The 15,126-nt window shown below is 47.1% G+C and overlaps 1 protein-coding gene across 3 annotated transcripts in view; it reads left to right on the forward strand.

Moving 5' to 3' along the window:
• The window catches only part of NEDD4L (NEDD4 like E3 ubiquitin protein ligase), a 341,415-nt gene that overhangs the window by 102,422 nt on the left and 223,867 nt on the right, over positions 1-15,126 (forward strand). For all 3 annotated transcript variants that reach the window (XM_078435202.2, XM_078435204.2, XM_078435203.2), the window contains exon 2: positions 4,251-4,324. In XM_078435202.2, the coding sequence (XP_078291328.1) occupies positions 4,251-4,324 (74 nt within the window). The remainder of the gene's footprint in view (positions 1-4,250; positions 4,325-15,126) is intronic.

The following is a 15,126-nucleotide window of genomic DNA, read 5'->3' on the forward strand; positions in this document are numbered from 1 at the left end:
GCTCCCCAAGGCCTTGGGACTTGCTGTCACTTCTGCATGAAAATCCCCACCGCCTGCATCACCCTCTGTCTCCTTTGGGTTCAGCTCAGGTGTCTGCTCTCCAGAGATGCCTTTCCCGACCACCAGCCTTTAACCTCCTTCCCCTGTTCCTCTACTTAGTTACTTTTTATTTAGCTCCCATCGTGTCGTCAAAGCACTTACCACCATCAGGAATTCTTGCTTGTTTGCGATATATATTTATATTCTGTCTGCCTTCAGGATTGTAGGTTCCTTGAGGCAGGAACTCTGTCTTGCTCCTGTCTGTACCCACAGATAATACGTCTGGCACATAGCGGGTACTTAGTAAGCATTCGTGGAATGAGTGAAGGTGGTGACAGAATCTTACGCATTAAAAAAAAATTTTTTTTAATGTTTTATTTTAGAGAGAGAGAGAGAGAGAGAGAGAGAGAGACAGAGCACAAGTGGGGGAGGGGCAGAGAGAGAGGGAGACACAAAATCCGAAGCAGGCTGCAGGCTCCGAGCTGTCAGCACAGAGCCCGACACGGGGCTCAAACTCATGGACCGAGAGATGATGACCTGAGCCGAAGCCAGACGCTCAACCGACTGAGCCACCTAGGCACCCCATAATCTTACACATTTTTAATGACAGTATTGTAGCTCATTGCTTGGGATTGCCATGCACATCCCTGCTTTTTTTTAAATTTTATTTATTTTATTTTATTTAAAAAAATTTTTTTTAACGTTTTATTTATTTTTGAGACAGAGAGAGACAGAGCATGAACGGGGGAGGGTCAGAGAGAGGGAGACACAGAATCTGAAGCAGGCTCCAGGCTCTGAGCTGTCAGCACAGAGCCCGACGCGGGGCTCGAACTCACGGACCGCGAGATCATGACCTGAGCCGAAGTCGGCCGCTTAACCGACTGAGCCACCCAGGCGCCCCACATCCCTGCTTTTGAGGGACTTCTGCATTTTTTTCCCCCGATTAAAAGTGATCTTTCGGTGACTATTCTTTTAGTTCTTTTTTTGGTTCGTTCCATGCACAGATCTGTGCTTATTTTCTTGGGATTGATTCCTAAATGAGAATTTGTTTACTGAAAAGGGTGTGTGTACAAAATTTGTAAGTATATGTTATGTATTACCCTTTGTCCTTCAGACCCCCAATTTGTGTCCCCATGTAGTTGAGAGCCCTTGCAAACAGTGTACTTTCAAGAACACTAGAAAGATGGGTGGGGTGGCACAGGGTGGGGGTAGGGCGGTTTGTCTGTATTGCTGTGTCCTTAGATCTCTGAACAGGCACTTGTGCTTAATGAATAAATCAGTTTCCATAAGAAGAAAATTCTAGTTATTCCTTTAGTGAAGTTTATTTTTATTCATTTATTCCTATAAATGTTCCCTGACTTTAAAGTGTATGCTTTTGGAAAGTAGGTCTGCCCAGTGTAAGAACATTCACCCAATGTTGATATAAACCTAGGGGAACCGGGTGTCAGTTGGGCTTATATCTTAGTCCTTAGAATCCAGACAAGATGCAGTTTTGAGCCCCCTGTCAAGTCGGTGGAAAGTTCAGGACACTGCCCAGGATTTTTGAGAATCCCAGGGGCTGTGAGACAGAGACAGTTTCTCACCAGAATTCTTGTCTTTTGCTCTGTGACTGACTGAATGTTGGTTTCCATCCAAGACCCAGTTCCTGGTTTATCTTCCCCAGCTCAGTCCAAGTGCAAGCCTACCGCTCTACCTGAGCTGGTGGTGGAGGTCGTCTCTGCCTCGGAGACCAGATGCACTGTCTCCTTCCGCCGACACCCAGCGCTGGCCCTGGAGACTTAGCACTTGGCCTTGACAGTGTCCGCCTTCCGTGGGTTCCAAATGAGGTCCGCTCTCTGCCCAGTGGTTTCGGGGGAGAATTGCTGTTTGGAAGTCTTTGTCTTGGGGGAGGGGGGGGGAGGAAGGGCAGAGAACTGGGATGAGGGGGAGGGGAGGCAGGGAGGCAGAAAAAGTGTGCTCCTCTCCAGCTGTTCCCCGTCCTTATTTCTTTTTTTTTTTTTTTTTTTAATTTTTTTTTTAACGTTTATTTATTTTTGAGACAGAGAGACAGAGCATGAACGGGGGAGGGTCAGAGAGAGGGAGACACAGAATCTGAAACAGGCTCCAGGCTCTGAGCTGTCAGCACAGAGCCCGACGCGGGGCTTGAACTCACGGACCGCGAGATCATGACCTGAGCCGAAGTCAGCCGCTTAACCGACTGAGCCACCCAGGCGCCCCTCCCCGTCCTTATTTCTTGTGAGTGGTTCCTCATTTCCCTGGCGGGTAAAATCTCAACCCCTTAGCCAAGGATTTTCTTTTTACCCATGATTGTCCGTTGGTGTGTACTCGTGGGCCGTGAACTCTTGCCAGGTGTCCCGTGAACGCTACAGAGGTGCTAACTGAATTTTGATCCATGCGTGCAAAATGCTTCTGCTGTGGTATTCCTCGAGTCGAGCAGGGAGAGATGCCATTGGCATTGGGGGTGCCACATGCCCTGAGAAACCAGAGAGCCTCAGGCTAGATAACCCCTGTGCTGACAAAGAATCCTTGATGGCTGGTCTGTGATGTGAGCCTAAGAGAGGAGGATCAGGGCAGTCAGTGCCTGCTTGGGGGAACCGAGGGAAGGGCACTTGACCCTTGAGGGGCACTTGACGGGGAGGCTTTGGTAAGCACTCGGAGACACTGCTGTGCTGTCGCAAGGTCCCTGGCTTGTCTCTGTCTTCTCGCGAAGCCTGCCAAGCACGTGAAACCCAAACTTGAGTACAGTTCTCATTTCAGAGGGAATCCTAAGCACACACACGTTGAGCAACCTTTTTTTTTTTTAAACTCGATTGTGTCTCTCTGCGGTGTATGTGTGTCTGGGGCAGCCTTGTGTCAGGAGTAGATGGTTGGAGGGATGGTCGAATGGATGGAGAATCCTGGTTCAAGCACGGTCCCCGTGGCACACACGCACGCCCAGTGTGCCACTAATTGGCCAGGGCTCCTCGTCCTCCTCTCTCTGGGTTTTATTTTACCCTGCCTCCTTGGACGTCGTGTACGTAAGCTTTTGGATTTTCTTTCCTTCACCCAGGTCATGACTGAGCACACGGATAGATGACTTTCTCTGTTGCCCCTCGCTGCCCGTGTCCCCAGGGGCTCCAGCCCTGGCATTTCCCCTCCTCGCCTTTCCCGGGCATGTGCTTCTGCGTCTCTAGCCGTAACCACCGACCGTGGCTCTACAACCACCAACTGCGATCGCTCCCCAGTCTGACCCCACCAGACGTCTCTCCCGTTTTCTTTGTTCTCCCCCCACCCGGTTGTTTCGTAGACACCTTGGATTCGACTTTTTCCTGCCTTTCAGTTCATGTTGACACTCAGTGACCCAAAGCAAAAACTTGGGAACAGTCCTAGACTTCTGCCTACCCTCCCCCTTTACCCCCCACAAGCCATCTCCTTTCGCCAGAGCGTCTTAGCCCCTAACTACTTCTCCAGCCTGTGCCTTTGGGCTTGGGGCCATCACAGGGTCCTGCACTGTTGCCTGGCCGTCCCCCTTAGGAGACCTGGAGCATATTCGTGTCCATATTTCAAGACCTTGTTCAACGGCCAGTGCGACAGGAACTGCTTAGGACATGTTGGAATGAATGACTATGCCGGTGAAGGAATGAATGAGTGATTTCTGAGATGGGTTGAGTAGACTTCCATTTAGGGTGATGCTTTTTGTTTTCTGTTTTTGTTTTCGTTTTCGTTTTTTATTGGAGCCAAAGGATTATTTTCTCCTGTTCGTACCAACGTTGTGATCCTGTAATTTTGAGGAAATATTGTACAACATGAAATTTCTGTCTCGGGCCACGCACACAAATGTATAAACTTCCACAGAGGAATTATTTATTAAATTTACAGTACCCTAAAGCACCTGGGCATTTATCTAGGTGATTTCAAATGTGCGTTTATGTTCTTGGTAGCACTGGGACATCTTTCACTGGCCCACATCTTTGAGCTGCCTGACGTAGTTTGAATTAAACTTAAGCTTAATTAATCCGAATGCTCTAAATTTCTAGGGTCATAGGATTTTAAGTCTGGACTGTTACCTTTTGAACTTCAGCTTAAGGAGGAATCACCTGTGCTCAAGTCGATTGGTGCTGTGTCCCAGTACGGGTCTAAAGAGGAAATCATTACCTTTGGATATTGGGTGAGACAGTGACCCATTGAAGGTCCATTTCTTAAACTTCTTTAATTTTTTTTCCCTCCAACAGGGCGAGTCACGTATTCTCAGAGTGAAGGTTGTTTCTGGAATTGATCTCGCCAAAAAGGACATCTTTGGGGCCAGGTATGTTTGCTTTGTGTTTGTTTGGTTTTTGGTGTTTTGTGGTTTTTTTTTTTTTGTAGGCCTCTGACGAGTTCGGCAAGCACTTTCCAGACTCAGGCGTGCATCAGTTACCTGGAAGCCTTAAAACAGCTGGGCCCCACCTCCCGAGTTTCTGATGGAGTAGGTGATGCTGACACAGCCAGTCCAGAGACCGTATTTTGTGCAGGTTCCTAGCCCTCCTTACGGATCGATTTCCTGGGGGAGCCGGATTCTGATATGTCTGTTTTTCTCAGTAGAAAAATAAAGCTTGGGAACATGTATTCATTGTGATACATTCCTTTAAAAAGAAATCCCAATGTATTCATATTAATACATTCCTTTAAAAACATCCCAAATTTAGGGAGACATGAAGGTGTTGTTTTGTTCCTACTAGAACTGGGTATTCTTTGGCATGTTATAATCAGAACTGAGAGATTTGCTGATGGGGGTGAATTTGGTGATTTCTGTACCTTTTCTGGAAGCACCAGCAGCCTGGTCTGTCTGGGTCTTTAGCTTTTTCATTTTGAGTATGGTGCCTGATGATCCTGAGTCTTGAAATCAGCTCTTTTGTTCCTTTGCTCTCTGTAGTGTGTTGGGTGGAGTTATTGGACTAGTAGCAGAATGAGGTTAGAGCCATTTAGACCTGGGATTTGAACCAGATTTGGGGGAACAAAGACCTTTGGAACTTCAGACATAGAGGAGACACTAGAGACGTTCCAGTGCGACTTGTCTGTTCTGTGGTTGACACGACTTTATCCAGAAAGGTTACTGCTTGCCCAGGTCTCACGTGCCTGTAGTGCTGGAACAGGCCCCCTGCCCCCTGCTCTGTTCACGATGGGGACCCTGTGAGGTTGAGCCATGAGGGCCGTGGTGGCTTCTGGGGACAGTTAATTGTGGCCAGAGTCCTCGCGTTAGAACATTCATTTCAGGGGCACCTGGGTGGCTCAGTCGGTTAAGCGTCCGACTCTTGGTTTCGGCTCAGGTCATGATCTCATGGTGCGTGAGTTCGAGCCCTGCGTCAGGCGCTGCGCTGACGGTGTGGGGACTGCTTGGGATTCTCTCTGCCTCTCTGCCCCTCCCCGCTGTGCTCTCTTTCTCTCTCTCTCAAATAAACTTAAAAAAGAAAAAAAAAGAAATTTATTAAAAAAAAAAATTTCATTTCATCCTGTCAGCCCCGCTGCTTGTTGCCCACAGTCACCGTCTGGCCTCAGGACCTCAGTGTGACACTGGCGACTCTTGTAACAGGGCCTCGTTCTGTCCAGCTCACCTCATCTTCCTGCTCGCCCAGCACAAGCCCTTCCCTGCCATTGGTGGGCAAACTTCTTTATTTCCCGTCCTATCTTCATGTCCGTTTTTAGTTTTTCCCATCCCGTGAAGTTAACTACAGTAGCAACTAGAGAAGTTGTTAAAAATACATAAAGTTGATGCAAGGATAATATCTGTGAAATCTTTAAAAAAAATTATTTTAAGTGTTTATTTATTTTTGACAGAGAGAGAGAGAGACAGAGCATGAGCAGGGGAGGGGCAGAGAGAGAGGGAGACACAGAAGCGGAAGCAGGCTCCAGGCTCTGAGCTGACAGCACGGAGCCCGACGCGGGGCTCGAACTCACAGACCGCGAGATCATCACCTGAGCCGAAGCCGGCACTCAACCGACTGAACCACCCAGGCGCCCCTCATGAAATCTTTTTCAAAACATCCCCATGCTTCTGTGTGCCTCAGATGACTAATGGAGGGTTAGCTATCCGAGCCGTCACGCCAACCTCACGCACACGCACTGACACCTGCCCAGTCGCTGGTGGTGTGGGAGGGAAGCACATCTCACCTGCGGGCCCCTTCTCACCTGACCGTGGAGTCGCACCGAGTGGTTGCCCTTGTGCCTGTGTGAACGCTCTAATATTTGACTTGTCTGTGTCTTACTAGATTAGAAACTCGCAGGAGACTGAGACCTCTCCCTTTGACTGCTGACCCTCCAGAACCCCAAGAACAAGACTGGGCAAATTGCCTTTTAACTGAAAGACTTGCACGCTGACCAGTAAACTGCGCTCTTACGTCAACAATGTCTGCTGCTCTCACTCTTTCCCATACATGTTATATAGTTTGGAAGGGGAAGAGGTTGGGTTTGGAAAATGTCAGCGACGTTCATTTTGATTGTTTTTGTTTTGTTTTTACCAAAGCCCTGCATAAAAAAAAAAAATGAAATGGATTCAGATTGCATTTCTCAGCCTGTTAAGAGGATCTGAGGTTAAAAATTGGTAGTGCGATGAGGCTTCAAATCTTAGAAGAGCCAGACGCGCCCGAGCCTTGAGTTTTTACCTTTTATATGAAAAGAGGCGTCATCGTTTCTTAGCAGCGGGGTAAAAGGAATTACGGGGAATACCTCAAGATGTGCATTGGAAATCCAGTGCTGATAACTCCTCTCCTTGCATGGTTTGATCTGCAGTTTCCTGTGGAATAAAGTCCCAGGCTCCCGTTAAGGTGTAGGATTCAAGTCCTTTTGTGACGGCTCATGCCAACCTGTCTGGTCTGGTTTGCCCCTTACTTCGGCCCCACCCCTGTCTGTCCAGATTTATCAGATTTGACTGCTCTTTCTGATGGCAGGTTAATACTCTTCCTGACGAATGACAAAAGTTGAGCCACTGGATGAGCCATTGGACTAGATGACTGTTCCGGTCTCTCTAAAACCTGAAATCGATTGGCTGAATACTTCTTAAAAGCAGATTGCAAGAACTGCCCATTGTATTTGATAGCGGCTGACCAAGCTCTTAGAATTAAGTGAATGCCGTGAGGTAATTTGATTTAGAAGAGATGCACTTTGTTAAGTAAGATCTTAAGGTTTTGTTTTGTTTTTTTTTTAAGCTTAGAATACTTGTAAGTTTCAAACTGTGTTCTTCAGGTAAGCTTGTATCTCAGGATCTCTAACTTTTTGTCATAGGCTTAAGCAGTAACTGAATAGGGTCATTTTAATACAAGTTTTAGGTCCACCTTCCCCCTTTTCCTCCTTGATTGTGATCAGTCTTCGTTTGAGGTTACTTAGAATCATCTAAAACCGTAAAGTGGATCCTTAAAATTGAGCTATGCTGGCTAAGACAAACTCACTGTAGAATTTCCTACGGAAGATTTCAAGACTCTCGTTTCTGTATTTTGTGCATGGAACTCTTAGCGTCGAATTATACCTGTGGAGGTTGCGGTCATTTTTTTCTTTTGACTCAAAACGTAGAACACACACGAACCCAAGGGCATTGGAAAGATGCGGCAAAAAATCCTTGTCTGCTAGTGACTGAGACTGATGGGGACTTACTGCCACGGTGTGATAGCTCTGTGACGCCACCTCGCCTCAGTTATCTATATTTAAGTTGTTAACATTTGGCTACATGGGCCCCATCAATTTGTTTTAATCGAAGCATTCAAAAGTGAATTCTAGACATCATGACATCCAGCCCCTAAATACATCAGCCTGCATCTCGAAGAAAGCAGCGTATTCCTTTATAGCCACAATGCAATTTTCACAAAATTACCAATAATTGCCTAAAGGACTCTTGTTACCTTTTCCATTCCCTGAATCCCCCCAGCTGTCCCTACAATGCCTTTTACAACTGGGCCGTTTGAGAGCAGAATTCAACGGAGAACTGTGCATTGCGTTTAGTTGTTAGGTGTCTTAAAATCCGGTTCCTGTAGTATCCTTTTCCCCTTTTCTGTTTTTTTTGTTTGTTTTTTTTAACGTTTTATTTATTTTTGAGACAGAGAGAGACAGAGCATGAACGGGGGAGGGGCAGAGAGAGAGGGAGACACAGAATCGGAAGCAGGCTCCAGGCTCCGAGCCATCAGCCCAGAGCCCGACGCGGGGCTCGAACTCACAGACCGCGAGATCGTGACCTGAGCCGAAGTTGGCCGCTTAACCGACAGAGCCACCCAGGCGCCCCCCCTTTTCCGTTTTTAAATGAACGTGAAATCGTCAGCCGGTTGTCTCATCACATTTGATTGTTTCCTGTTGTAGCATTTAGTGTCCTTCTCCTGGGTTTCCTGTATATGAGCAGTTGCATGGAAAGGCTTGATCAAATTCGGTGTCCACACTGGGGACGGCAATGGGTTGTTGTCTGCCGAGGAGGAACACGGCATCTGGTTGTCCTGTAACCAGTGGTGCTAAAATAGGATCCCGGGTTTAATGTGGGGCCAGTCTGTTTCACCCACTGTCACTACTTTTTCCCCCAGGTGACGGACAAGAAATGGGTGAGCGATGTTTCGGCTTATGCACTGTACACATGTAAATTTTAGCTATTAATTCACCTTCTCTCCAAATAATTAGGATTTTTTTTTGCCTTTTTTTTTTTTTTTTTTTTAAACCTTGTACAAAATAAGTTTCACTTTACTCAGTGGGGAGACCTTGAGGCTCCAGGTACCTTGAGAGCCCCCTCGATACACTGTAAGGACTTCTAGAACATCATTAGGCCAGAACTGGCCAACTGTTGGTCCCTGTGGACTAGACTGAACTCACACATGTGCTTATGAAGGGTCCAGGGAACACTAAAGGCACGTAAAAATCCCGAGCCAGCATTTGGGAGATTTCGTATCAAAAATCCAGATTCCCAAGGTTTCTGGAAAATGTCGGCAGTCTAGACAACACGAGGTGGCACAGCTGGAGCCATCTGCTGGATACACTCTTAAATGGGGCCGTGACCTTTTGGCCCCCCAAGGAGCCCACATCTGTCGTATTCTGTGCAGCTGGCTGCCTCCACTGGCATAGCGAGGGCCCTTGAGGGACGGGCCCGTGTGTGGTTTTGACCTCCACGCTGCTGGTCTGGAGCACGTAAAGCTGGTTGTCCCCCACCCTCCCCCGTGGCACACGCGCCTCCTTAGGTGGGTACAGGGCACCTGACACTCTGCGGAGACCGCGTCTGTGATGGGCGCCTTAGCAGCCTTAGCTCTCTGGGGCACCTCTGAGAATCACAGTGTCAATACTAACGGCCTCTGGGCCGAAAAGTATTTGCCTTAAAACCCCTGCACCTAAGAGCTCACACGGTTACTCTTGTGAGAGCCGCAGAGAATGTCCCGCCCGACCACCCCAGAACCCTGATGGGACTTGCCGGGATCTCCCCCTCCTCCTCCCCCACAAAAAACCTCCTCTTGCCCTGTGACAAGGACACAGCTCTTTGTGCGTCTGGGTTTACCTCCTGGTCTCCCGAGCGCACGGATATACGTGACGTCCCAATGAAGTATGTCAGGGGTGGCCCACACGCCATTCGGGCCACGCGGTTCCCCAGAGGGAAACGTCAGAAGTGGCAAATGGGTCGGCATGCAGGGCCGGCCTGTTTGTGTTCTGCGTTAGGCCCTAAGGCCTGCTCTGCCGCAGCCAGTGTCATAATATTATTTAGAACAATCTCGAATCACCGAAAAGGCCGTGCTGTGCAGGGAATGTCTTCGATAATTTAAAACGATATCTGCATAAACTGGTCTTTGTGTCACCCCAGTTCTGGTAAACGGAGGAGCGAACCCGACGGGCCACACTTACGTAATATTCTCTGATGTGTTCGTGTGGATCTCTCATTCAGCATTTCCTGCTTTGCCTTCACTCTTTTTTTTTTAATTTATTAATTTATTTCGAGAAAGAGCGCGAGCAGGGGAGGGGCAGAAAGAGAATCTCAAGCAGGCTCCTGGCTGTCAGTGCAGAGCCTGATACCAGGCTCAAACTCGCAAACTGCAAGATCATGACCTGAGTGGGAATTGAGTCAGATGCTTAACCAGCTGAGCCACCCAGACGGCCCTGCCTTCACTCCTGACGCACGAATATGTTAGTCCCGTCAAAGGAGACTTTGCTCTGCCCAAAGGTCCGACAGAGTGCGAGGGAAAGTTGCAAGACACCTTGCCCTCATTGCTGTCGGAGTCCAGACTGATGCTGTCTGGTCACTGAGTCTGTATAAGGCAGAAAATTGGATGTGTTTCAGGAAGATGAGGGGCATGCAGCACAGAGTAGAGGCTTGATCAATTTTATTCATCTGGTCAGAGTGGAGCCTGAGAAAACTGAATGATTAAAGCTGCTGAAGAGCCATGGGCAGTGTTTTAATCAACCGATGTAATCGCAGGGGGCACCTCCGGGGATTGGTGAAATGATGTCTGCGGATGTGGGTGTGTTGAGGGAGGGGCTGCCCCTTCCTCGCTCCTCCTCCCAGCAGCCCACCCCTCCTTACTCCTTCCTCTTCGCGTGCCTTCTGGCCCTCACCCCGGTTCCTTCACCCTTGCTTTATCCCAAGGCATTCTAGATTTGTCTTCACCGTTTTCCTTTTTGGGGGGAGGTAGGAGAGAGTGTAAGAAGCTAAAGTATAAGGAAGGCAATGTGCCAACGTGAGTCAGAAACGAAAGCAGTCCTGAATATGTAAAACAGTGAAGAAAATATGTATTTTTCAAGAGTTGAACTTCACAGCCAGGCCTTCGGAAAACAGAAGGTACCGTGTGAGGGGAGGTCCGGCGTTGGGATGGCCGAGGGTCTCCACTACCATTGCCTCACCAAACGGGTGGGAGAGGTCCCTCTGTCAGTCAGTGGTTCCCATGTTCTAGGCAGCGAAAGTGCCTGGCCAACCCATTCTCGGTGGCTGGGCCTCGGAGAGGCCTGAGAACAGTGGCCTCCAGGCCCACTCTGCATCTTCGTTGACAAAAATGCTGTTACTGAAGGTGAAAACACTCTGGTATAATACCTAAGAGTTATGCTTTAAACAATGGATACATCTCTCTGGAATCCCCAAGTGTTAGATTTCTCAGATCCAAATCTCCTATGTTGTAATACTTCATCTTCTAAGAAACATTGTCTTAGGTTTCATAAAATTATTTCTCCTTATTATAGAAACATTTGTGGGGGGGGGGACCTGGAAGGTAAGATCTTTAAGATGGCTGACACATGTGAGCTGGCAGGTTCTTACGTGGGAAGTAGAGCCTTCTCTAAGTACTGTAGGTGGTTATCTAAATTGGGGGCTGGCACCCTTTTTCTGCAAAGGGCCAGATAGAAAAGAGCTTAGGCTCAGTAGGACTTTCTGTCCCTGAGAGAGCACAGAGTATAGGATAGGGCGTGGCTGTCTGCCAGTGGCCCACGGGCCCCAGTTTGCCAACCCCTGAGAGCATAAGCTATTGATTCTCTACAATATATATATATATTTAGAACTGGGAGTGCCAGTGTTATTTGGTCATGATTTTCAGATTAAACTGTTACATAGAGCTGCTGGTTAGTCAGTGGCAGACAGGAATTGAGCCAGTATTGACTTCTTGGGCGTGGAGGAGTGGGGTTTCTAGATATAGCAGGAGTTTTTGTTTTTCTCCTCTCTTCAAGGGGAAGCATGCGTACAGTATAGCTTATGGAACTTTTTAGAGAGACACTGTGGATTTTGAAATCTACAAGTGACTACAATTGTAAAAATGTTTTTTTTGTCCTAGAGAAAACGATTCTTACTGCTTTGTATATACATACATGAATAATAAAGTTGAGTTTATATCAAGCAAATATGCAGTCACATAATTTAAATTAGCATATTGCAATAAAAATATTGCCTCTTCTTCCCCGGAATATTTTTTAGACTTAGGACCTTAGTGCAAGTAATGTTTAGTAAGGAATCTGCAGTGCATAACTCCTCAGTAAATTATTAAAAGAGCTGGCATTTCTACTGTATATTATCAACACAAGTGATATAAACTATGCCTTGCCCCTTAACGAGCGTGTCCCAGCATTCCTTCCGGCATGTGGACAGGAACAGGTAGTGAATGTTTCAAGGGTGGTTTGCATTTCTTCCCTTCCTTGTTCGAGGTACACTGTTGTGCTTCCCTTTTGAAGGACTGATTATTGTTTCAAGCCTGTTATTTTTAGACGCTTGAAATTAAGCATTCATGGTCAGAAAATAGAGAAGCATTTGAAAGAAATGCTACATTCCAAGTTTGGAGGCAACTGGTTGGGAAATCAAAATGAGGTGAATCTTAACACTTGATCAAAGTTTCTTCTTTCTTCTTCTTTTTTTTTTTTTTTTTTTTTGCTAGTGAGAAAATGGTAGTGTTGGGTCTGTATATTCTCCGTCTCTGACTTGTGGACTCTTGGGAGTTCATTGTGAACAGTGGTTTCAATTTTGTTGAAGTGATTTTAAATTGTATCTAGACAGTCGAGACCGTAAAAAAAAAGAAATTTACAAATTCCTTTCTTCCAGAATGGATTCCTGGCTCCTCGTAGCATGATTTTATTTGGTTATTTAATAGAGTCAAACCATCTTGTCCTAGAAATCAGATTTGAGTGACTGGTGAGACCATGTAAGTCAGGACCTTTTGTTTGCCCTGACGCTGCTTCTCTGCCTGGAATGTCAAAGTATTATATTTGAAATTGTTCTTTGTCTGGAATGATCTGTCTTAGCCGGTGGCTCCACTGATTCCCTAAGCATCGGAGCTAGGGAGCTGGGACGTGTCCCTGGTTCTCATGCCTCCCCGAAGTCCCCAGCCTGGTCTCAGTGGTTGTGTAGGGGACTTCCCCAGTGGTGTTCATATCTGCCCGCTTCCTCCCATCCCCCCTCCCATACGCAGAATTCATTCTGCTCCTGGCAGAACCCTTCGGTGATCAGTCATTGCTGTGGATTAAGGTCCCAGCTGCTTAACCTTGACAGAAGCGCTCTCTGTGTGCCTCTCCAGCGCATCTCTTGGCCTTGACCTTCCCAAGCAGCCGTACTGAGTCCCGTAGTTGCCCTCAGAGGCCACACTCCTCCTCCTCCTCTGTGCCTTTGCTGGTGCCCAGGACGACCACCTTCTCCCTCTTTTGCACAGCTGACTTGTTCTTGTCCTTCACACCAGAGGCCCGCGCCACCCCACCCCCCAGCCCCGACCCCGTGAGCTCACCCCCAGGCAGCTTTCCCCGCCTCTGCCCCCTTGGGTCAGATCTGGTGGCTCTTGGCTTTGCTTGCTCACCCTGTGCAGCTGCCCACGGGTGCACTGAGCATGTGGTGTTGGGACTTTCCTCTGGACCTTTACCTCTGTACCCTGCTGTGGTCCCACATTGGCCCAGGGCCGCCAAATCCATGACTGCCATTACCTCCTCTCCGCATGCACTTGGCAAACTATCGCACATTGCTCTCAGCCCCTTGGCTCTTGGCACCCTCCCTGCCACTAGGCTGAGTTTATTTTTCCTGTTTGTGTATTCTCTGGGTGATTTATACACACCCGTATTTCCCCTACCCTCTCATTTCACCTCTTGTTTGTCTTATTCTGTATGTATTTTTAAGGTCCTCTTTCTTTACAGTATGCAGATTTACAGTATGAAATTTTACGAATCTAAAAATTCTCAACCAGCACACATGTTATATCCAGCTCCTTCTTACTTTAAAGTGGCTACAAATGCTTTAGACTTTAAGGAATTCCTCATCCTTAACTCCTCGGTCCACGTGAAGTTCACTGGAGGAGAAGAACCGTGAGCATCCCTGACCGTGACAGGTTACATGGAGGGCTCTTCCTGTGTCCACAGGGATGTATTGGGGAGTTAGAGCTCCCTCTGCTGGCCATATCTTCAGGTGCATTTTCATTCTGGACTGTAAAAATGGTATTCACATCTGATAATCTTTGGAGTTCTTTTTCTTTTAAAATTTTTTAAACGTTTATTTATTTTTGAGAGAGACAGAGCCAGCGCGGGGGAAGGACAGAGACAGAGGGAGACACAGAATCCGAAGCAGGCGGTAGGCTCCGATCTGTCGGCAGAGCCCGATGTGGGGCTCGAACCCACGAACTGTAAGATCATCATCTGAGCTGAAGTCGGACACTTAACCAACTGAGCCACTTAGGCACCCCTTTGGCGTTCTTTTAAATTTTCTGATTTTTATTTATTTTATTTATTTAAACATTTTTATTTATTTTTGAGATAACTTTCTGATTTTTAAATCCGAATTGTCTGATTTTTAAAATTAACCCACATGTTTGCTTTAGCAGGTATTGAAGTCATTCTCAAATAGTGACACACAGGAAAGAATGATTTTACTTTAAGCAATTCCTACTTTTTACATAGTTTTAAAGTAGGCAATTGAGTAGCATTTCCCCCTTTAACTTTATATCCCCCTTTTCCCTTTCCTTGCCAAATAATTTCCTAAACTTGCAGCATCATCAAAATAAAATGCTACAAATTGCAAAGGAACAAATAACTGATACTGGGAAGAAAAGAAATTCTTCCAGTGAGGGGTACTGTATTCCACTATGGAATAGACAGCATTCTTAGAGAAAATGAATTATAACGCATTTTTAGCTTCACACTTTGAGGGATCAGAACTTCAGCACTCTGTTTTCTTTAAGAAGGGAATTTCCAGGGGGCGCCTGGGTGGTTCAGTAGGTTACGCGTCCGACTCTTGATTTCGGCTCAGGTCAAGATCTCACAGTTTCTGTGTTGGAACCCCGCACTGGGCTCTGTGCTGACAGCGTGGAGCCTGCTTGGGATTCTCCCTTTCCCTCTCTCTCTGCCCCTCGCCCCCATCCTTGGACACACGTGTGTGCTTGCTCTCTGTCTTTCAAAAATAAATAAAATAAGAAAGGGATTTCCAGGCTGACATTGTTAATATAGAAAAATTATTGTATTAAAAAAATTTGTTTAATGTTCATTTATTTTTTGAGAGACAGAATGCGAGTGGGTTAGGGGCAGAGAGAGAGGGAGACAGAGAATCCAAAGCAGGCTCCAGGCTTCGAGCTGTCAGCACAGAGCCCGACGTGGGGCTTGAACTCACGAGCTGTGAGATCATGACCCGAGCTGAAGGCAGACGCTCAACCGACTGAGCCACCCAGATGCCCCTAGAAA

The sequence above is a fragment of the Panthera onca genome, chromosome D3 (genome assembly GCF_046562875.1).
Source record: "Panthera onca isolate mPanOnc1 chromosome D3, mPanOnc1 haplotype 2, whole genome shotgun sequence".
Lineage (NCBI taxonomy): Eukaryota > Metazoa > Chordata > Mammalia > Carnivora > Felidae > Panthera > Panthera onca.